General features: G+C 55.2%; 2 protein-coding genes across 2 annotated transcripts in view; both read left to right on the plus strand.

Moving 5' to 3' along the window:
• BPIFB6 (BPI fold containing family B member 6) overlaps positions 1 to 10,607 on the plus strand; it is a 32,917-nt gene extending 22,310 nt beyond the window's left edge. Inside the window, exons 16-17 of the transcript XR_005066107.1 lie at positions 5,125 to 5,136; positions 10,597 to 10,607. The gene's annotated coding sequence lies outside the window, so the exon portion shown is untranslated. The remainder of the gene's footprint in view (positions 1 to 5,124; positions 5,137 to 10,596) is intronic.
• Positions 3,108 to 21,850, plus strand: BPIFB3 (BPI fold containing family B member 3). Its single transcript, XM_037043868.1, has 16 exons — positions 3,108 to 3,169; positions 4,568 to 4,690; positions 5,417 to 5,573; positions 7,735 to 7,839; positions 8,308 to 8,448; positions 9,875 to 9,938; positions 11,980 to 12,040; positions 12,735 to 12,826; positions 12,959 to 13,147; positions 14,956 to 15,009; positions 16,946 to 17,116; positions 18,028 to 18,095; positions 19,311 to 19,353; positions 20,079 to 20,142; positions 20,666 to 20,742; positions 21,563 to 21,850. The coding sequence occupies exons 2-16, from the start codon at positions 4,579 to 4,581 to the stop codon at positions 21,590 to 21,592; spliced, it is 1,428 nt and encodes a 475-aa protein (XP_036899763.1). The 5' UTR covers positions 3,108 to 3,169; positions 4,568 to 4,578; the 3' UTR covers positions 21,593 to 21,850.
• Positions 21,851 to 22,669: the final 819 nt, after the last annotated feature.

Genomic DNA, 22,669 nt, shown 5'->3' on the forward strand with positions numbered 1-22,669 from the left:
TCAGACCAGTCAGGTGAGGGTGGGCACCTGTAATATCAGCCCATTTTGCAGATGGGGAAACTATGGCTCTGGGTGGTAAGTCACTCAATGGTGCGTAACAGAGTTGGGATTTGGCCCCAGGAATTTTAGCTCCAGAGCCTTCACTCTGGGAGATAACGCCCAGGGTTATTTCTCCTCATCGAGTCCCTCTCCTGCTCTAATCCCTTCCTTGGCTCCCCAGTACCCTCACTAGGGCTGTCAAAAGGCTTGTTAAGCACAGCAGTTCCCGGGCCCTCTGTGCCTGGCCTGTCGGGTCAGGGTTGCAAAGGTGTGTGTTTAGGAATTCCTTCCCAGGGCCAGGCCTGACCCCGACTCGGCTTTGGTGCTGGAGGAGACTTGCAGGTGCCTGGGGAGGTGCTGGGGTCAGAGCACCCTCTGAGGTGGGGTCTGGAAGGACTTGGGGACAACAAGGCAGCCCAGAAACTAGGTAGCATCTTCTGCCCTTTCCAGAGGCTGGGCTGACAAGTCTTAGAATCAGATGGCCTGGCTGGACGCCTGTGTGACCTGGGACCAGTAGCTTACTCTTGTAGAGTTTCTGGCTCCCCCAGTGGGAGACAGGGAGGTGATGACAGTGTTGACTTCACCGACCACTGTGGTGACTACACAAACTCACCCACTTCAGTGCCTCATGCACAGTAAGCGCTCAGTGAACGCCAGGTGCTCGCTCCCCCTCCTCCTCCCTCAAACAAATGTGGTAAAGGTGCTTGTGATGCCCAGTGCTGGCGAGGACGTGGGCAGCTGTGACTCTGCCCGATTGCTGGTGGAGCCCCAGGGGCAGGGCCCCTTTGGAGAGCCCTGGCAGTCCCGGAAAGGCGGAGCCTGTGCATGCACGCCTGCAACCAGCCACCCTGCTCCTGGCTAGATACCTCAGAGAAAGGAGAAGTGAAAATGTGTGTCCACAGAATGACTTGATGAGAGTGTCCACAACAGCTTCATTCAGCATGGCCAGCAACTGCAGAGCCCAGGTGCTCCCGTAGCACAGTGGTGTGTGGTTGTATAGCAAAGAACAAATCCTCGTCCTACTCACGGGCGTGGGTTTCCTAGACATCGAGTGTGAGGGATGCTGCACCTGGAAGGGCACGTATGTGCCATTCCATTTCCATGACCCTCAAGAGCATACTGGGCCACCCACTGCGTGAGAGGTCAGGGCAGTGGTTTCCCTGGGTGGGCAGTGATTTGGAGGGACATCAGGGGGCTTCTGGAGCACTCCGTTTGAGAAAATTCAGTGAGCTGTACGCTTGTGACCTGGGGGCCCTTCTCTGTATGTGCTTTATGTGTTAATATAAGTCTGTTTTTATAAAAGTGTGGTGTGCGGTTTAGTAGCCTGGCTCGTTTCTAAAGTCAGCAGGGTGCTCACTGTACGGTGAAGGGCTCCGAGGTTATGAGCTGGACCGGGCCGGTACCATCGCTCCACCCATCTCAGCAGGCAGGAGACAGGCCCACAGACACCCAGAAACCTGCCTACAGCCCAGCGTGTCACAGATTCTGGGAGGGAAAAATCCCAGAGGGCTGTGGGATCACAGCCAGCTTGGGAATCAGGAGGGCTTCCTGGAGGAGGGGGGTACCTGAACTGCTACCTGGAGAAGAATTACAAGCTGGGGAAGCTGGAGAAGAATTACAAACATACAAGCTGAAGTCTGTATATCTGTACAGTAACCTGCAGGGCCGGTTGCTTCCTTGGCCCCATGTCCCCCACTACCCTCCACCTTGCGGGCCTCCCTAGGTTGCCCTCATATATCACCTGAGGGCCTTTGTACTTGCCCTTCCGTCTGTCTGTCTGGCTTTTCCCCAGATAGCCACCTGGCCTACTCCCTCTCCTCCTGCTCCAATCTGAGGCCTCCCCTGACACCATATTGAACACTGCACCCCTCCCCCCACTTTATTTCTGCCATCAGCCTCTGATGTACTGTATCTGTTGTGATGTGCTCATCTGTTTCCTTCAGAGCTGTGTTGTCCAGTACAATGGCCAATGGCCATATGGGGTGACTGAGTGCTTGGAATGTGACAAGTCCATACTTGCCATCCTGTCAATGGATTTTATAGACTTAGCATGAGAAAAAAATATAGACCATCTCATGAATCATTCTATATGAATTAAATGTTAAATAATAATATTTTTAAAAGATTTTATCTCTTTATTTTTAGGGAGAAGGGAAAGTAGGGAGAAAGAGGGAGAGAAACATCCATGTGTGGTTGCCTCTCGTGTGCCCCCTACTGGTGGCCTGGCCAACAACCCAGGCAGGTGCCCTGACTGGGAATCGAACCGGTGACCTTTTGGTTTGCAGGCTGACACTCAATCCACTGAGCCACACCAGCCAGGGCTAAATAATAATATTTTGATAATTATACTATTAAAATTATTTTACTTTTTCAACCTTTCAAAAAATATAGCTATTAGAAAAAAAATTGATTGCATTGTGTTTTTACTGGCTGTCTCCTCAGTGCCGGGATTAGTTTCTTTTAATTACACCTGTATCACGACGAGAACCCAGCAAACAGTAGGTGCTCTACAAATGCTTGCTAAAGGATGAATGAATTGCTTTCCACCATCATCTGCACCAGCCTTGGGAAGAGAACTGCCTGCTTTGGATCTTGGGGGACATTGGACCTTGGAGAGGGGGGTTGGTGCCTCTCCCCCATGTTGGCCCAGAGTCCCTCTCTGCTAGGCCTGGGGTAGGGGGTGGAAGAAGGTCAGAAAACCCAGCAGCTTTAAACTCTTTCCCGCCCTCCCTGGGCCTCAGTTGGGATAGGTGTGGAGGCAAGGTGGATTCTGTGTTGGGTGGCACTTGGGGAACCCTGGAGGGAGACCCTATAGTGAGCTGAATGTTCAACACCCTCCTCCCCCATGCCAGGTCTTGGCGGGGGAGGCTGCCTCTGCAGCCCCTGGGCACCCCCCCAGCCCCCCCACTCCCCTTTCTCTCTCCCCCAGAAGGAAGGCTTAACCAGGCCTGCAGGGAAAACCGCAATTTGCTTCTGACATGACACATTGACGGGTTTCTGGCGGCTGTGCCCCCTTTGTGTCCCCAGAGCCCTCATGGGCATATAAGGGCCTTCCCCAGGCCTGACAGGGTGGAGGAGCCAACAGCAGGCTGGGAACTCCCACCTGCCCGTCGTGGAGCAGCTGGAGCAGGTAAGGCAGCCTGTGGCAGCCCAGCCTTGTCCCGTCCCAACCGTTGGCCCTGTGACCAGCCTGCTGTCCCATCTGAACTATAGGCGCAGAAAGAATTCACCATAGGAGGGCACTGGGAGTATCTGCGGGGTGATGAGAGAAAAAGGCCATTCTGCAGATGGGAAAACCAGGGCTCAGAGATGGGCAAAGGCAGGGACGGGTGGGTCAAGGACGGGATTGTCCTATGGACAGGGCTGGAGCGGCGCCCAGTTTTCTCTAAGCTAGCTGGTTTCCCATTGTGGGGACCTTTCCCTCTGCAAGAGACTCTGAGGTTATTGCAGGGAGCCACCCTGGGACTAGCCTTGGGAAAGGCAGACAGACACTGCCGAGACACTGCTGGTTTGTGTGCGACCACGCGCGCGCACCTTGTGCCATGAGGGAAATCGCCCTCTCTGGGCAGAAAGAGCGGCACCAGGGCAAACTGTGGGCAAGTGGGGTGGGGCTGGATTTCCTCTCCTCTCACCCCCCTCAACCGGCACCCTGTCCAGCACACAGCCACACAGGAGGCCCTGGGCACTGTCCCTGCCTCTGGGAGCCTACAGAGCAAACAAGGACACAAACAGTGCCTAACTGCAAATGGTGATAAGCGCCTAAAACTAAAAATTTGGGGGGAAGTTCAGAGAGAGATGGGCTTCCTTAGACAAGGTTAGGGAGAGGACTTTCCCAGGAGGTAACATGTGTTTGGAACCTGTAGGGTGAGGAGTCAGTCATGTAAGGGACGAGAAACAGAGCCTTCCTGACAGAAGGAGCAGCTGAGGAGGCAGGGACCCAGGCAGGGACCCAGGGGGGCTGGTAAGGGGCCTGTTCTAACCAAGAGCAGTGGGGAGTGGAGTCCAGGCAGAGTGATGTGAGGGGGTGGGATGGCATCTGCCTGGGTGGGCAGGCCTGGGATTCCATCCAGAAAACCCTATTCGATGAAGCTGGGAAGTTGGCCACGCTCATCTCCCACCCTGTTCCTGTCTTTAGAATCATTCAGGATGGGGCGAGAGAGGCGGAGAGAAATGAGAGGTTTTAAGTCAGATGGACTTGGACTCAAATTCTGGCTCTGTCACTGATAAGCTCCGCAACCTCGGTCAAGTCCCCACTCTCTCCTACCCTCAGTTTCTTAGTCTCTGAAATGAGACCCAATGAGGAAAGGGCTCGGAGAGTGCCCTGGAGACCGTTGCATGCAACGAAGCTGCACCATGCAGCGCACGTGTTAGCCGCTGTTTGCATTCGATGGGGACGGTTTTTCTGGGAGGGACACTGGACTTGAACTGTGCCTGGCCAGCAGGAGGGCCCAGGGTTGGTGATGGGGCCAGGGAGGGGAAAGGATTGGACATGAGGAGTGCCTCAGAGTCCCTGTTTCCGCCCCGACAGGTGTGCCATCAATGCTGGGCATGTGGTCTCTGCTTCTCTTCTGGGGTCTGGTGACTCCGTGCCAGGGGCTGCTTGATACGGTGGGCACACTTGCTCGGATTGACAAGGATGAACTCGGCAGAGGTGAGCCTGGGGTGGACAGTTTGTGAGGGGTCCGGCTGCAGTGTAAATGAGCACAGCGATGCACTTAGAGCGTCTGTTTTCAGGAACTGATGAGAACAGGCCGTGATTCTCAACCGCTTAGAGAATTCAGGGAGTTACAGGTTTGCCTGAAGACTCCAGTGGGTGATTAGTTCACTTTCTTCTAGGAGGTGGACTGGGTGATGTGGGCTGAGGCCACGTGGGACCATGTGTCTGCCTCAGGGATGGGAACAAGCAGGCCTGAGGTCAAGGGCAGTGTGCTGGCTGTCCCCCATTTCTGGGGTGCGGGGACTCTACTAGGCATCCTGTGCTCCAGGGTCCACGGCCTAGAGTGACAGGCTCATGGACAGTAGAACAGTAATGAGCATAAAATGCTTTAGGGAGCCCCACCCGCTGTGGCCCCAGCTTCCGCAGAGGGGTCCCCTTCTGTCTTGCTCTTCTCATAGGATGTGCAGAGTCAGACTCCAGGTGCCCAGGAGGAGAGAGGTCACCTCCTCCACCTTGTTGAAGCCCTGGTGTCTGTGTGCTCCTTCCTTTGCTTCTGTTCTCCTCTTTGATGCTATAGGCTGGCCCAGGGTCAGGAGCCCTAGTCATACTATTGGCCCCCAACCCAATTTGCTATGTGACCTTGGGCAAGTCTCTGCCCCTCTCTGGGCCCTAGTGTCCCCATCTGTGAAATGAACCTCTCTCTCCCCTCCCTCCCTGCAGCCATCCAGAACTCGCTGATCGGGGGGCCCATTCTGCAGAATGTGCTGGGGTCAGTCACATCAGTGAACCAGGGCCTCCTGGGTTCCAACGGGCTGCTTGGAGGAGGAGGTCTGCTGGGCTACGGAGGAGTTTTTGGTGTCATCGGGGATCTCTCTGGGTGAGTCCTGTGGTGTGACCTCCTGACTACCCACCTACTGTGTGCCCTACAGGAAAGCTGGGCTCTTCTTTACTTCAGGGACTAGAGGAGAGATCGCCTCCCTTTAATTTGTTGGCAGGTAGTGGGAGTAATGCGGGGAGCCCTGAGTAGGGAGTCCTAGGACCTGAATCAGAAAATAACGAGTGTTCTGTGTGTCGGGCAAGACAGGAGTGGCCACAAGCCCCTGAGGTTGAGTGGTCTGGCTCTGGGGCTGATTCCAGTCACTCGCTGTGGGACGTGGACAAGCTACTCGGTCTCTCTAGGCTAACCCACGTCTCCGCAGGGCCCCTCCCTCCTCTTTTTCTGGTGTCTGCTCCCAGCAGTCCTGCCCTGACCAACCATTCATTGTCCCCTCCTTTCCTTCAAGTTCTCCAGGGGTCATGCCACTCCCCGGCACCCCATATGTTTCCATGGTTTGTTTCCTGTCTCCTCTGCTAGATTCATACCCCAGGAAGAGTGGGACTTTTGTCTGACTTGTCCACGACTATGTCCCCAGGATCAGAAATAGTGCTTGACACATACTAAATGCTCAAAAATATTTTGAGTGAATGAAGGAAATTACATAATAACTCATATTCATAACTTAATGCCACCGAGCCAGGGTCTTCTGGACGCCTGGTACTGTGCTAAGCATCGTAAATGACTTACCCCACGGAATCTAGGGGTAGGACTGTTGTCCGTCACATTTAGTGGGTGAGGAGAGGGAGCCCCTGGGCAGCGAAAGGACCTGTTCGAGCTCACCCAGCGGGGGAGTGGTGGCAGTAGGGGGTCTGGGTGTGTACTCACAGGCCATCCTGCCTGCCCCCAGCAGGTGGAGCCAGTCTGTGGGGGGCGCGGGGTGGTGAATCAGGGGCCAGTCAGATAGATGACAGGCCCCAGGCTGGAGGCAGAGGGCCAGGAGTCGGGGTACGGGGAAGAGCCCCTGTACAGGGGGAGATGGGTTGCTGGGGGAAGAAGAGGGAGTGGATGCCCACCTCCCAAAACAGCAGACGAATATGTATCTGGAAAGGGGGCTGGTAAGGGCTGACCCTGGTGTTGCTGGACAGTCACTGTGTGCCACTATGGTTGGTACTGTCAAAAATCCCTGTTTTACGGATGGGGAAACCGAGGCATGCAGCAGCCGTGTGATTTGCCCAAGGTCACACAATCAGCAGGAGAGCCAGGATTTGAATGGCTGTCTTTAATGGACTGTACTATGAACAGCTTTGCATGGGGTTGTTGCCAGGACAGTGACTTCATCAGTGTCAAACGGCTGAAAGAGAGGCTTACACACACTAAACGCTCAATAACTATTAACTGTTATTATTATTATTAATAGATCCAGTCCCCCCTCCCACGGTTGTGTGAGTCCGAGGCCTCAAACTGGAGCCAGATATTGCCCTTGCCTCAAAGGGCCCCCAGCAGGCGGCCAAGCCCAGCAGCGATGATGCTGTGAGCTCAGGGCAGGGATGCAGGCAGCCAGGCAGCACGGGGAAACTGGCTCAGAGGGCAATCGCCTGAGGCAGAGGCAGAGGGAGGAGGGCTTCCTGGAGGAGGGGATGCCCTAGCTGAAATCAGGGGAGTCGAGAGGTGTCAGCTAGTTGAAGGGGGAGCCAGAATGGAAAGAGAAGGAGAAGAGTGTTCCAGACCAAGGGAAGAGCCTGGACAAAGCCCCAGAGGACAGAGAAAACGGTGATGTGTGGGAGTTGTGTCTGAGAGTCCATTTGGGTTGCACGTTTGTGAGCCAGGGGTGTGGGAGGGGACAGACACCAATCCCGGCCAGAGGCTGAAGCAGGACTGAGGCCGTGGGGAGGGGGGGAGAGAACACTCTGACTCACTGAGCCTCCAGTGAGGATGGTGATGCTACATTTATCAAGCACCTGCTGTACCAGCTTTGGCACCTGCGTTGTCTCACGTGTCTTTGTGACATTGCTGTGAGGTGGGTACTAGTATTATTGTCCCACTCTATCTGTGAAGAAACTGAAGCCCAGATAAGTGACATAACTGGACCCACATTTGAATTTATGGCTTAGAGGTGGGGTGGGAGACACACCCAAGAGGGCCTGTAGGCCCTGTCTGGTCTGAGATGTGCCAGGCACTCAGGGACTGGTCCTGGGGGCCCTCCCCTTGACTTCCACACCAGGCTGAAGATCGAGGAAGTCACACTGCCGAAGGTGTCGCTGAAGCTGCTGCCGGGATTTGGGGTGCAGCTGAGCCTGCACACCAAGGTGGGCCTGCATGGCTCTGGGTGAGTGTGCCACTGGGAACCTCTACCCTATTCCCCCCACTGCCTACCGGGGACCCCAATCCTATTGTTCACCCACTCCCACCCCACTGCCCCCTATTTCCTCCGGCTCAAGTTCCTCTCCGACAGACTCCTACACTACTGTTCCCTTCCCTCCCCATCCTGTTGGGACTCCCCAGAGATCTCCATCCCACTGATTCCCAGGGATTTCCATTTTATGCTCCCTGGGGACCCCTCCCCCATTGTTCAGAGCTCACTGAAGAGGTGGGGGAAGGATGTGCAGGGATGAACAAGATGGGGGACGTGCAGGGAAGCAGTGGGTGAGAGGAGAACATGGGGACTAGGCCGCTTGCAAGGCCACCCAACTCGCTCCTCATAGGGGTCCAAGCGCCCGGGGTAGGCGTGGTTAAGGCGGGCCCTGGTGGGTGGAGCCTGGCAGCGTAGCCAAGCCTCCGGCGTCGGGTCTTGCAGGCCTCTGGGGGGCCTCCTGCAGCTGGCCGCGGAGGTGAATGTATCGTCGCGGGTGGCGCTGGGCATGAGCGCACGGGGTACGCCCATCCTCATCCTCAAGCGCTGCAGCACGCTCCTGGGCCACATCAGCCTGCTCTCGGGGTGAGTCCGCAGGCTCCAGACCCTGAGCACTGGGATCTCTTGGGTCTCTTGGAACCTGAACTCATACCACCTCCAGCGGTCCCACTCCCCTTCTACCCCCATTCTCCACTCCAGTGAGACCCATCACCAACATGGACTCTGGCTCAGCACAGTTTGTACCACCCACTCCTGGGTGTCCCCTTTCTCCGGCCTGTGAGATCCTGCTGTCCCCTCTCCCAGATAGAGCAGGGGCCTTCTGTGGGCCCCTTGATCTGATCTGCCTGCATCTCACTCCCTGCTCTCAGCACATCAGAGACCCAGCTCTGCCCCTGACTTGCCGCGTGACCCCCCCCAGGGAACCCATCCCCTGTCTGGGCCTCAGTGTCCCCATCTATATAATGAGGTCCTATATTTGATGATCTGGAAAACTCTGGGGCCTTCACATCATCTCTTCCCCTAACCGTTCAGGCACAGCGGCCCTCCCTACCCTGTGTTGAACAATCACTTCCCGGGAAGGACTGAGCCTCGAAGAGGGAGAGGGATATATATGCCCACGGTCACACACGCAGACTGAGGCAGGGATGAAGGTGGACTGCTCTCTGGACTCAGGCCCAAGGCTTTTCCCGGTGCTCTGCACCACCCTCAGCGGTGCCCGCCAACTCCCCTGCCTCCCGTTTTGTGACTCCCCCATGAGTTTCCACTTTCCAGGCCTAACCGCACACCCACACTCCATCTTTGTTGGGTGGCCCTGAGCAGTGAGCAGTGATGGATCATCGGGCAGCTCTGTTTTAGCTGCCAGGAGTGGGGCGAACTAGGCTGGCGCTTCTCTCCAGAAGGGCCTTAGTAAGGAGACTCCAGACAGGGTCTTTGGGGCCCTCACATCCTGCTGGCTTCCTCCTGCTCCTGCGGGCCGTGGGGAGCCTCCGAGGCAGTGGCACCCAGGACAGTGTCTGTGTCCTGTGCTCGTGGCTCTGCGGTTGTCACCCTCCCTCTGTGGCCCTATAGTCTTTAAACCTGCAGGCCACCCTCTCATTCATTCATTCATTCATTCAGTGAATATTTATTTATTTAACAAATATTTATTGAGCCCTCACTCTAAGCCAGTTGCGGCTCTAGGTTCAAATGTCACTTGTCAGCAAATGTTGGAGGAGACAAAGGGGACAGATGTTTACTGAGCAGGCTGAAAACCTGGCGCGCACGCACTCCCATCTAATCTGGGCAGCAACTCTGCAAGGCAGGCACTGTACAAATAAGGAAGCCGACTCCTCCCCTGGGCCTCATGGTGAAATAGAGCCAAGATTTTGAGCCAGGCTCCAAGGCCCCAGCCAACCCCACCAGGAGTGGAGACAGGAGATACCCAGAGCCCCCAGGGCCCTCCGTGGCCCTGATCCAGGGGGGCGCTGGCACTGTGCGAGGGCCGCACCCTCAGGCTTCTCGTTCTCCCCAGGCTGCTGCCCGCACAGCTCTTTGGGGTGGTGGAACAGACTCTCTTCAAGGTGCTGCCGGGACTGGTGAGTGTGGGGGCCTCGGGCCAGGCATGCCCTTCCGCTGGCACGGTGCCTCTCCTCCCCAAGCTCTGAGTGAGTCTGGGTGCCTGGCAGGATTAGGCTGTGCTTCCCTTCCACACCCACCAGGTAATCCCATCCTGGCCCGCACACAGCCTCCCAGGGGCCGCCTGCAAGTCTGTAGCAGGCTGGCGCAGCCCATCCCCAGACCTCCGAACCCTAAGTTTACAGCCTCAGGTCACCTGACTCTCCTGCCCCCATATTTGCGCCCCTTTCTTACTCCCTGCTCTGTCTCTGCCGCCTGCATTACTATTGACTTTAAACGAGCGTTCAGTTCAGCTTGGATCACTTCGTGATTTTCAACAAGCCCTGTGCTTGGCAAACAGGTTCAGAAAATCACACACATGTATGTTAACACTTTATAAGAGAAACACTTTATCATTAAACTGCTCCAGGATGCTTGTCCGTGGTGGGCCCCAGCCATCCTGGCTTCTACCAGGGGACACGGACCACACTGGAGAAAAGCTGGTCTGGCCAAAAGCCCATTGCATTGAGGCCACAGAAGGGAGGGGTTTTCTGAGGCCACACGACCAGCACAGGGCCGTCAGGCCACCTGACCCCAAGCCCTGCAGGACCGCTCTCCTTGCCGTGAGTCTTTGTGAAGACCACTTGCGGGGGTAGCGCAGGCGTGGGGGCCTGAGGTCGGCACAGCCGCCCTCGACTTGAAGATGCCAATCAGAAAGAAGCTCAGGGGAAGGAGGGAGGCTCCCAGCAGTAAGGGCCCCACACAGGCTGACCTCAGGTAGCTTTCAACAAGGAGGTGCATTTAAATCACCGCACCTAACTAGGTAGGGTCTCTGGGACAACTTGCTGCAGGACAGGATTTGTGTGACTCAAAGAGGTTTTAAAAATAAGAGCTAATTACCTGCATTTAGAGATTGGAGATATCTCTTAACAATCTGATTTCTGGCTTCTCTTGTGCAATCAGCCGCCCTGGCCGAAGGTCCCAGGGCTGGCGCCAAGGGGCTGGCTCCCCCACCCGTCACGGCCCCTTTGAGGTCCTCTCATTTCTGTGACATGTCTGACCCCAGAGACCATGGAGCTTGAGGTCCCAGAGTTTACACGGAAAGGCAGCCCTCTCTTGCCTCTTTGAGGACAGCTGTGACCTTGGGCAGGTCGCCTTTCTTCTCCAGCCCCAGACACAGACTGAAGGGGCCGAACTGGGCCTGCTCTGAGGTTCCTGCTCGGGTGGACTAAGATTCTGTGACCCACAGACTCGGGATTCTGGGGGCTGAACCACTTGCTCCCTGTTCGCACAGCCCAGGGGTTCTCAGTAAACACCCAGTGGTGTATGTAGTGAACGTCCTGGCCCAGGCCTGACTCTCTGGGTGACGTGGGGCAAGCATCCTTCTTCGGGTCCAGACGCTGGCTCTCCCGGTGTCTACCTGGATGGCAGGCAGGGCCTGAGACCTCAGAGGGAAGAGCTGCGTTTGTCCCCTCAGGGAAGGGGCCTTGTCCACATGCCGTAACTGGCCTCTGAAGTACCGTTTTTTTAGGACTATAATATGCACTGGACCATAAGATGCACCAAGGTTTTAGAGGAGGAAAATAGAAAAAAATTTTGAAGCAAAAAATGTGGTAAAATATTTAATAACCCGTGACCCTGCTCCACTGCCCTCCCCACACACACACAGTGAGCCAGGTAAGCTACATTCGGACTATAAGGCGCACCCCCATTTCCTCCCAAATTTAGGGGGAAGTGCATCCTATAGTCTGAAAAATACGGTATATCTCCCTCATTCCTCCAGTATTCTTCAAGATTTTCTAAGGGGGCCATGTAACTGACCCTCTGCATCACCCACTCTGCCCTTTCAACACACGAAGCTTCAGCCCCTACTCTGCCCCTGTGTGCCCCCCCCTCTACATCCTGCCTTGCCTCCATCCCTGGGACCACATAACAAAACATTTATAGAAAATGCAGCTGTCCCCTGTGCCAGACTGGGGCCCACGTGTATTTTCCTGTAACTCCTATCTCCTCTGGACACAGCTGTGCCCCGTGGTGGACAGTGTGCTGGGCGTGGTGAATGAGCTCCTGGGGGCTGTGCTGAGTAAGTTGGTGTCCTTCTCTTTGCCCCCTTTCCCACCTGCGTCCCATTACCCCAGTGGGTGGGGGTACCAAGGACACAGTGAAGGACAAGATTCTGGGACCTTTCACTTCCTATCCAGACTGATGAGGCCACCACTTTGAGGAGGCCTCACAGGGGAGGTCTGGGCTGAGGCCGGTTCGGCAGGGTATGGGCACGGAGGATGGTGATGGTGGTGGTGATGATTATCATCCCGACACCCAAGATGACAGAGGCCCAGAGATCTTAAGTAGCCCAAGGCCTCACAGCCACAGTGACCACCTTTCTCTCTGGGCCGTACAGAGACACGGACGCCTTTCACAGGCGTTCACAGGTAGGCTTTGGAAAGTATAACGCGGTGTAACTAGGATAAGGATAGAGAATTGGGGCAGGTATATCTCTCTAAGTGGCGTTGTGTGAGAAAGGCAGGGTACAGTGTGGTTAGCAGCACCAGCTCTGGAAAATGGGAATCCTGGTTTGCCACTCTGTGGCTTATGTGGCCTTGGGCTGGTGACTCCCTCTGCCTAAGCCTCAGGGTTTTTGTCTGTAAAGTGAGGATGACCGTGGTGCCCAGTGAATATGTAGCAAAGTGCCCGGCACTCAGTAAATGGAAGTAAGGCCTGTTATTACTGGGGGCTGTGTTCATGGGGTCTTCCTCCCTCCTCCTCTCTTGATGCAGGCCTGGTGCCCCTTCGGGCTCTTGGGTCAGTGGAATTCACTCTGGGCACACTGCCTCTCATCTCGAACCAGTACATAGAGCTGGACATGAACGTGAGTGCCCTCCGAGGCCTGGCCCGCTGTTGGGTAGGGTGGGGCTGGTGGAGTCTGGGTGGGAGAAGCTGGGTCAAAGCCGAATGGGTGAGCAGCCCCGAGACCCTCCCATGCTGTCTCCCGCCCCTGCAGCCCATCGTGAAGAATGTAGCTGGAGACATCATCGACTTCCCCAAACCTCCCAAACCCCTCAAACCCATCAAGGTGCCTCCCAAGGAGGACCACACATCCCAGGTGACTGTACCTCTGTACCTCTTCGACACCATATTTGGGCTCCTGCAGACCAACGGTGCCCTGGACACAGACATCACTCCTGAGCTGGTGAGTGTGGCCCCCTCCACTGCCGTGCCCTGGAAATGCTTGTGAAGACATCGTCACCGATCAGCTTTGATGAGCCCTTTTCTCTATAACTGGACAGAGTTGGACAAGTTTATAGCATACACACACCTACTGGTGCCATTGTGGTAAACAGTGCTGATTGATAATAGCCCTCTGATTGGCTAAATCCTTCTCAACATGCCACTCCAGGAAGTTACTTCCAATTAGTCAGAACTGGCATGGGCAGTGTAGCCAGCCTTCCAACCCTGCACCAGATGGGCGCCTTCAGGGTCAAAAGACCAATTTTGATGAGCAGATGTGAATCAGAGAAGGAAAACTAGGGTTGGACTATTTCAAAAGCCACTTGGACATTTGTTCTGAAGCCTCTGAGGCCTGTCTGATTCCATCCTGGCCCCTCACTCCTCATGGATGTCTGGAAGGTTGAGCTCCCAGAAGCCTCACCCAGAGGCAATTTCTTGGTCTCAGCCCCCCGCAAAGTCAGGGAGCTCTAAGTCACCTGCTCCCCTCCCCCATTTTATCTGCAGCTCGGTCCGAGGGAGCAGGGGTTGATCACTCACTTCCTGCATGTAGCTTCCTGAGAGCATTGGAACAGGTTTCTGAGCTGGGGGGCAGGTGTCCTCTAGCTGGAGGGGGGTGGCAGTCACAGCCAGGTGGAGACTCTGAGTATGAGAACACAGGTGTCGGAGCAGCTTGTGCGTGTGCATGTGTGTGTGTGTGTGTGTGTGCAAGAGAGAGGAATCTCAGAGGCCAGGTGCCTTCCATCCCCATGGGCTGATGGCCTTGTGTTGGGTGGGAGTCTGGGGATTCTCTCAGCAGGACAGAGTATGTCTGTATGTTTACCTTGTGTGAACAGGTCTGTCCAGAGAAGTGGATGTGTGTAGTTCAGTAGTTTCTAACATCAGGGCCCTGAAAAGCATGAGCCATTTTCTTAAAAAAAAATTGTATTTATTTCTTTTTAGAGAGGGGAAGGGAAGGAGAAAGAGAGGGAAAGAAATATCAACGTGTGGTTGCCCCTCACGTGCCCCCTACTGGGGACCTGAACTGTAACTCCGGCATGTGCCCTGACTGGGAATTGAACTGGCAACCCTTTGGTTTCCAGGCTGGCACTCAATCCGCTGAGCCACACCAGCCTGGGCTGGGGAATTTTCAATGAGCGGAAGGAGGGAAGCAGTTCTCATAGGACTATAGTGATCTGGGCCCCTGGGCCCCCTTTCTTAGGTAGCTGCCGCTTAGCTTCCCCAAGGGGAGGGGTACAGGCCCATTTATGATCAGATTTCCAATTTTCAGCCACAAATGCACAAATTCATATGAAATTTCCTGATTTATAAATACTGGAAACAAAGTTATAGTTTTTTAAAAATACTGTTTGGACTTAAAAAATGTCTGGGGTCAGATCCCTGGGCCTTCAGATTGTGACCTCTGGCAGAGTGCTTGAAGGTTCTGGAATTAGCCTGCCCAGGTCAAATCCCGGAGCCGCCAGTTACCAGCTTATGAGTCTGGAGAGGAGCCTTGAGTTCTCCATCTGTAAAATAAGGGCAATCAGAGCACCCACTTCTGTGAGCTGTTGTAAATGGGAAATGAGCAAGGGCATGCAAAGCCCTTAGCACGTGATGGCATGCAGTGGACACTCGGTCAGCTTTGGCCGATGGAAGGAGCAGGAGTGTTTGCAGAGCTGTGTATGTGACTGGTGGGGCTGGGGTCGAATGCGGAGAAAACTACTTTGTGTGTGCTGAGGGACCCCTGTCCTGTCTCTGTGTTCACCACCTTGTCTCATCTGCTCTTGGGCCCAGGTTCCCAGCAATATCCCTTTGACAACGACGGACCTGGCAGCTTTGGCCCCTGAGGTGAGTGACGCTTCTCATGAGCTTTGATCACTGTGGCTCTCTCCTGATGAGTCCAAATGGACTCTAGAGTCTTTCTCAATACAGTTGTCCAGAGAGCTGAGATTGAATGTCGAATCTAAATTCACACTAAAGTGTGAATGGCTAATGTTGTATCCTTTCCTGACAGCAGAGTGGAAAGGACCAGGTTTTAACCACCCCAGAAGTCAAGTGGGCATTTGTCCTGTGGCTGTTCCTTTTCCATCAAGCAGAGGACGGTAGATTCTTCCAGTTTACTAGTCCACTCCCTCCCATGGCCTTACTTCATTTCAGTCTTGGTTTCCTCTGTCCCAAGAGTGAAGGCTCCAGGCACTGGCCTTGGGAAGAAAAGAAAAAGGAGAAGATTCAGGGACGTTTGACTAGTAGACATCAGTATAAGACTCCAGGGCCTGGCCTCAGCTTTCCTGTTCGTTCTACCAGGGCTGGACCAGACACTTTCTAGCTGTGAGAATCTTAATTCATACTGAAGTTGAAATGACTACCACAAGAGGATGGGAAGTTGAAATGACTACCACAATAGGAGATTCTGGCAGAGGTTGGAAAGAGCTGTACCAGACCTGAGTTTCTACAAGAGAGGATGGAGAGGGAGCTGAATTTGGGGACACGGAAAAACTCTGAATCCTTGAAGTGGTGATTCAATCAGCCTTAGTGAGCATGGCTGGGGCCTCTGCTTCTTGGAGTCCCTGGCCAAAGGGCCTAGTAGTCTTGGGTACAAGATTGAGGCTAGACATTCAGAAGCACCTCCTGGGGGCAGGAGTCATAAATGGCGGAGAGGGACTTGTGGAAGGCACAGGTGGCAGGAGCAGGGCCATGGATACAGCAGGCCGGGCCGTGTGCCTCAAGCTCCGGGAGCCCGGGCCCGTCTCTGGAGGCCGAAGCCTTTTGGCCAGCCCAGTTGCTGGCCTTGCAGTATCAGAGCCCCGGAGCCCCGGCTCCAAGTCCGGCTCTGTGGCTTCAGCATCTGAGGACACCTGAGGGTGGAATCGCTGGTTCCCTGTCTGTCTGATCCTGCAGCTCTGGGAGTCTGGGTTTGAGGAACTGGTCCCCACATTCTGGCATTCAAGTGACTCCAAGCTTCTGTGACTCTGGCTTCCAGCTCTTCTATAATTCCATGAGGCCATGATTATGAGACTCAGAATTTCCTGATTGTGGGATTCAGTCAGTCATTCAACTGAGATGCTCTGGGCACCTACCACATATGAGGCTCTGTGCCAGGTGCTGGGCAACCAGAAAGGGCCAAGGTGAAAAATAGACAAAGTCTCTGTGCTCCAGGAAGTGTCATTCAGAGGGGGGTGATAGACACAGAACAAATAAGTAAGCAGAAGAGGCACAGTATTAGAAGGTAGAAGAGAATCGAATGGCAAAAGCAGATTAGGAGTGTGGGGACCATGCTCTTGCACAGGGCACTCAGCAAAAGCCTCACTGAGGAGGTGACATTGGATCGGAAGGCTGAAGGAGGTGAGGGAGGGAAGGCAGGTATCCGGGGAAGACATTCCCAGGCAGCATGAACAGCAAGTGCAAAGGCCCTGGGGTGGGGGTGTGCTTGGCAGGTTAGCGTAACAGTGAAGTAGGTGGCTAATCTAGAGAGGAGAGAATAAGGGACTGGTGGTGGAGGTGAGAGGGAGAGGAGGATGACGGCTGCATTAGGTAGGGCCTGAGGGCCTCGGGGATTTTGAGTCTAAGCGAGACAAGAGTCTGATTCGGTTGTTCTGTGGGTGGGTGGTGTCTCCCCACACCTCACGACCGTCAGCCTCGTGGAGGATGAGACCAAGCCTGTCTGGTTCAGGCTGTACCTCAGCACCCAGCAAGGTGCCGGCAGTGTTTGTCGACTCTCCGATGGGTTCTGATGGTGGGGTATCTACGCTGCCCTCATGCCCCGCTCTGCTCTGCCTCCCTCCAGGCCCTGGGGGAGTTGCCTCCAGGCCAGCAGCTCCTGCTCTCGTTCTGGGTAAAGAAAGCACCCACGGTCACACTCCAGAACAAGAAGGCCACAGTCTCCATCCCAGCTGACATCCACGTGCTCTCCTACCTCCCTGCAGGGACTCCTGAAGCCCTCTTAGAGCTGACTGGGGTGAGTGGCCAGGGACGGGAGCCCGGCCCTCGGGCTCTGAGCAGGGCTGACCCTTCCCAGGCTGCTAGGGGGTTGCTCCCCCCCCCCACCAGTTTCCAGGTGGCACAGCACAGGAAGTCCCTCTCCTTTATTGGCATCATCTGAGCTGAAACCCAAGTGCCCATTTAGACTCCTTCCTTGCCGCAATCTGACCAGGCCCAGGTCTGTCCAGTCTGCCCCTTCAGGATTTCAGGAATGGCTCCCCGTATCTCCAGGCTCTCTGTGCTCAGGTATCTCCTGGATGACCCCCCAACTTCCTCCTGCCCCCTCTTCTCCAGTCTGTGCCTCTCTGCCTCACCTCTACTAGTTTTCCCAATCACACATCTGGGCAGAGGCAGGTCCCTCCCCTGCCCACTCTCTGCCCCTGCTCCCCATGGCCTAGCACCATTCAATGCCCCCACCCCCACCAGCTCATCCTCTGCCTTTTCTGTCCCGTCCTGGTGCCTAAACCTCAGCTACTCAGGGCTACCATGCCCCACCTCCCTGCCTTTGCTTATGGAGGGTCCTCCGCCGGCAGCACCGTCTCTCCCCTTCCCTTGGGTCACTCCTCAACTTTCAAAATTCAGCTTCTGTGTCTCCTCATTGGGCACCCTCCCTCAACCCATGCTAGGCTGGACTGAGGGTCTCTCTAGGCTTCTGCAACCCCAAAGCTCCCCCTCAGACAACACAGATCACCCTCAGTTTTAATCCTCTGGTTCTTGAACACCAGAACCTTCAAGTTACCTCCTCATAGCACAACATGGGCCCTGACACACAGTAGGGCCTCAGTAAGGGTTAGTGGGAGGAGCGGATGGTGGAGATTTGGCCATGGTAAACCTGTCTTCAAGTTCCTCCTGAATTCTGGGTAACGTCTGCCTGCTCTTCCCTCGTAGGTTATGACTTTCAATGCCCAGCTTGCTCCTTCGGCTACCAAGCTGCACCTCTCCCTGTCCCTGGAACGGTAACATGGGGACCTGGGCCTTGTCTTTAGGAACAAGAATTAGGGACCAGCAGGAACCTCCTTCCATTTGTAGGGCACCAACGAAGTTGCAGGTTTTTTACCAGCATCTTCTCTGCCTCTAGGACCTGCTGGGGAGGGGAGAGCGTTAGCCTGTGTTACAGACGAGGCGACTGCGGCTCAGAGAACTGATCCAGGGCAGGCTTCCTCCACAGCACCTGCTTAAAACCTGGCCCTGGGGACAAACTACTGCCCGGATGTGGAGTCCAAACTCCTGAGTTATCAGCCCCCGAGACAACTGCTTGAATGTTATAAAATACTTTGTTATTCTGGCGGACTAGTTACTTCTCTAATCTCTCCACCTGCCATGGGATCTAGGCCTGGTGGTTATCATAACAACCAAGAGGAGGATGTTGTTGACAATCCTCCCTTCCACAGGAATAGCACTTGACCCTTTGCAAAGCCTAGGCTGGCACAGTGGGCTGTCCCTGGAGGCAGGTCTGCCGTCTGGGCCTCCACTCTCCCGGCTCAGTGCCTATCTGTCCCTCCCCTGGATTCTGAGGCTTCCCCTCCGGTCGCTGAGATCTGCCCATCCTGAGCCATAGGCACCCAGTGCTCTCCTGATCCCATTTCAGTGCCCCCTGCAGGCCCCTCAGGCTACTTGCAATTGTCCCCTGCAAGGCCCCACTGCTGCCCCCTTTGAACCTCACCTGCTGCCTGAGTTCGTCTCCCCTTCCTGGTAGCAGTTCCTGCCTCTGCCCTTCGGGAGGTAGAGATCAGTGTTCAGGCTCTGGCTCTGGACCTCGGTCTGGGCCAGCCATAATCTGCTGGTGGGTCCCTGCCTTTAGTGTGTGCCTGCTGGATACGGAGCGCCCTGTGTGCAGGGCTCAGTCTGTGGAGGGCCCTCCTTAGGGAGGCTCACCCACCGCCCGGAGTCTGACAAGTGGGAGTCAGACTGAGGATCCAGGGCCACGGAGTCGGAGGGGGTGGTCATGATCTCTCGAAAGGAGGTTCGATCCCTCCATGTCCATTTCACAGGTAGGAAAACTGAGTCTCTGGGTCAAGGCTGGAGAGAGAGAGAGCGCGCTGGGCCTGCAACCCTGTTTCCTGACCCTGGAGAGCCAGGGGCGGAGCAGGCTGGGACTCCTGGGGCCAAGCACTGCTCAGCGGGTGGGGAGTGGGGGCTGGGGCCTCCAACACCTTTCTTCTTTTCACCAGGCTCAGTGTCAAGCTGGCTTCTTCTTCTGCCCACCCGTTCGATGTAAGTTCCTGGGAGAGGGAGCAGCTCGGCTGTGGTGAGGGTCTTTGGTGGGGTTAGAAGGGAGGTGGGGTGAGTCACGGGCCATATGACAGAGCAGGCCGGAGCGGGCAAACACCGGGGCAGGGGCGTGCGTGTGTGTGAAACAGTCATCATCTCAGGAAGTGAATCTGAATCTCGTGATCCGTCAGAGTCTTGGAACCACACAAAGTGGTAAACGTCTAGAATCTCACAAAGGTGCAAATTTCTGCAACTTCACACAGGTAGTAGGGCCCCTGCACTCAGAGATCCCATCTGTTTCAGAGCTGCACAGAGCCCTTAGGCCCCCGCTTCTCACAGAGTTCTGTGGTCTGGAACCACATCGTGACTCAGGTTCTAGAACATTCTAAGGGCTCCTACATTGGTAGGAGTCTAGGTTAGACAGCACAGAGTTCTACTGGAGTGGGCTGCATCTCCTCCCTCTCTCTCAGGCGCAGGCCCCACAGACCCTTCCTCCGGGAAGGCAGTCCTACTAAGCTCCTGGGGCCCAGGGAAGCTGTCCTAAAACCAGAGTCCCATTTGGGGTCAGTGGTGGATGTCCCACCCCAGGGGACCCTATTCCCCCCCAGGACCTGCGTCCTCCGGCATGGGGGAGGCTGGGCAGCTGGACCTTGGGTCTCCCTCCCTGGGAAGGGGTGCACTGCTCCCCGGGAAGCCACACCTCCCCCGCCCCCTGTGCTCTGTTGCAGACGTCCCGTTTAGAAGAATGGCTCAGTGACGTAGTCCGGGCGGCCTATGTGCCGAAGCTCAACGGTATGGGTGGCCTTCGCTGTCTTTTGGGGCACATGGGGTGTCTGACTTGGGACTGTCAAATATGTTGCCTCTTTCCTTGTTGTGATAGACACGGAGGCTGGAGAGGGGTTGAGCTCCATTTCTAAGATGCAGAAATTGAGGCACCGATGTTTGCCTTTAAACCACACTGGCAGGCTTCTCCACCACATGACTCGGGCCCCAAGCACTCTCTGACCTGGCTTCTGTCCTCAAGCTTGCAACCCGGAGGGAAGCAGTCATATGAAGGAGTGATTAGAATACGTGGCCCAGAGTGTGCCAGGGACGGACAGAGCCTCGAGGAGGCTCTGCTGAGGGGAGCCGCTGGTGACGGTACAGAGAATGGGCATTTTCGTTTGCACATAGTAGGATGAGCAGGATCTGCCAATGAGGGAAACTGAGTCCCCAAGAAGAGAAATGGCTGGCTCAAGGCAAGTGGTGGCTTAGGGTCAGCAGATCCCATCCAGCACCCCATGTATCATTGCTCCTACCCATTCCCTCTTCACAGTGGTCCTGGATGTTGGCATTCCCCTGCCTAAGGTTCTCAATATCAACTTTGCCAATGCGGTCCTGGACATCATAGAGGTGAGTTTCCTGTGCAGGTGTGGCCTCGGTGGGCCTAGCATTTGACTCTGGAGAGCCCTGCTTGAAACTCATGAGGAGAGTGCTCTGCCCCGTGCCATTTTCTAAGTTGCTCAGGGAATTACAAATGACTGAATGTGGAAATGGCAAATATACAATGTATGTACTATACCACTCCTTCCTTACTAGCCCATGGCAGACATTGTCAATCAATCACAGATTTCTTTCCTGATGAATTCAGACCCATGTCTGGTCTATGGGGTGGAGTCTCAGATTCGCTCACAGAATTGCAGTTCTTCTGGACCAGGGGTGGCAAAAAAAAAAAAAAAAAAAAAAAGGGAAGGACATCTGTCCCTCCTTATCCTGTGCCTGTGGCAGGATAAGTGCTAATAGATCTCGACACTTTTTCTTGTTGAATATCAACATGGCCTCACAATCCTTTTCAATCCAGCACAACTTTGAGCTTTGGAACAGTTCTGGGAGGTAAACAGAGCAGAGTGTCCTGGACCCATTTCTCAGATGAAGACCAAAGCTGACGGAGGTCAAATTTCAGGCCCAAGGTCCACACAGCAGCATAAATGGCACCTGAACTTGGGTCTCTTAAGTCCTAAGGTCAGCAAGTCTCTCCCACACTGGCTGTCACTTATACATCACTCATTTACTTGTTCATTCATTCACTTAATGTGTTTGCTGCATTCCAGGTAGAGTGCTGACCCCAGGGCATGGGGCACGGGCACAGAAGCGGGTGCAGGAAGGGCGGCCTGGCAGGAGTGCTGGGCACAAGGACTTGGAGAGCCTAACCCAAAACCGTTGCTCCTTGCAGAACGCCGTGGTGCTGACTGTGGCATCCTGAGGCCGAGAGATGACCACTGCCCCTCCCTGTTGACTGCCAGCGTCCTGTCCACCTGCCTACTCTGCCTCAGTTTCCCTCCCAGCCTCTAGCCTGTATCAGTGACAGTACAAGTGTCCCTTCCCCACCCAGGCCTACCCAGGCACTCTGCCCCAGCCTGGGTGGGGCCAGCAGGGCCAGCCATAGGGACTCTGCTTCAGAGAAAACTCCGGAACCCCAGCGGCCAGTGCGGAGCTTTCAATAAACTTCTCTGTGTCAGCATCTTCTGGCTCGTCTGTCCCCAGTCACACAGGGGCCACCTTGGCCTCTGCCTCTGGTGCCCTCCCTGCTCCGGGCAGGGGCTCCTAGGAGGTGAGGGGACTGGGGGCCTAGTCATTGTAGCTTTGTGTCCCAAGCTTACCAGGTTGGCCTGCCTCCCTTCACTTCTGCTTTGGGCTCCCTCTGTCCCCCTCCCCTTCTCTCTCCTCTCGGTCTCTCTGACTTGGGGACACTTCTCAGAAGTGACATCTGTGCTGAGTTTTGAAAGATGAATAGGAGTTTTCCAGGGAGAAAAGGAGCCAGCACTCCAGGCAGCAAGGATGAGTGGAGGAATCCCTGCCCTGGAGGAATCCCTACTGCGTGCACCCAAGCTGTGGACACACTCAGGACGGATCTCAGATCCAAGCTCTGCCAGACGCTCTTTGTGTGGAGGGGAAAGTGGTGTCAGAGACGGGGCCCAGATGGCCCGTAGCCACACAGTGACAGAGTTGGCGTGGGGTCCAGCCAGTCCCTCCTGAGCATGGAAAGATCAGAGTTATCCCTGAGCCTCAGGCCCCTCATCTGTGAAATGGGAACACTGTGGGACTCTCTCACAGGTCGTTTGAGGATCAAATGAGACAATTGTAAGTACTAAGAAGAGTCCCTGGCACATGGTAAATTTCCATGATGGGTAGCCAGGCCTTCATATGGCCCTTCCCTCTTCCTGGAGCATCCCTGCCCCCAAGTGTGTCAGGAAAACTCCTATTATCCCTCAGTGCACAGGGCACACACAGGTCCCAGCTTCCCCGTGCCCCAGGCAAGGCCTGCTTAGTATTTGCCACC

The sequence above is a fragment of the Sturnira hondurensis genome, unplaced genomic scaffold (genome assembly GCF_014824575.4).
Source record: "Sturnira hondurensis isolate 20B ecotype Veracruz unplaced genomic scaffold, ASM1482457v3 Scaffold0004136, whole genome shotgun sequence".
In the NCBI taxonomy this organism is placed as follows: Eukaryota; Metazoa; Chordata; class Mammalia; order Chiroptera; family Phyllostomidae; genus Sturnira; species Sturnira hondurensis.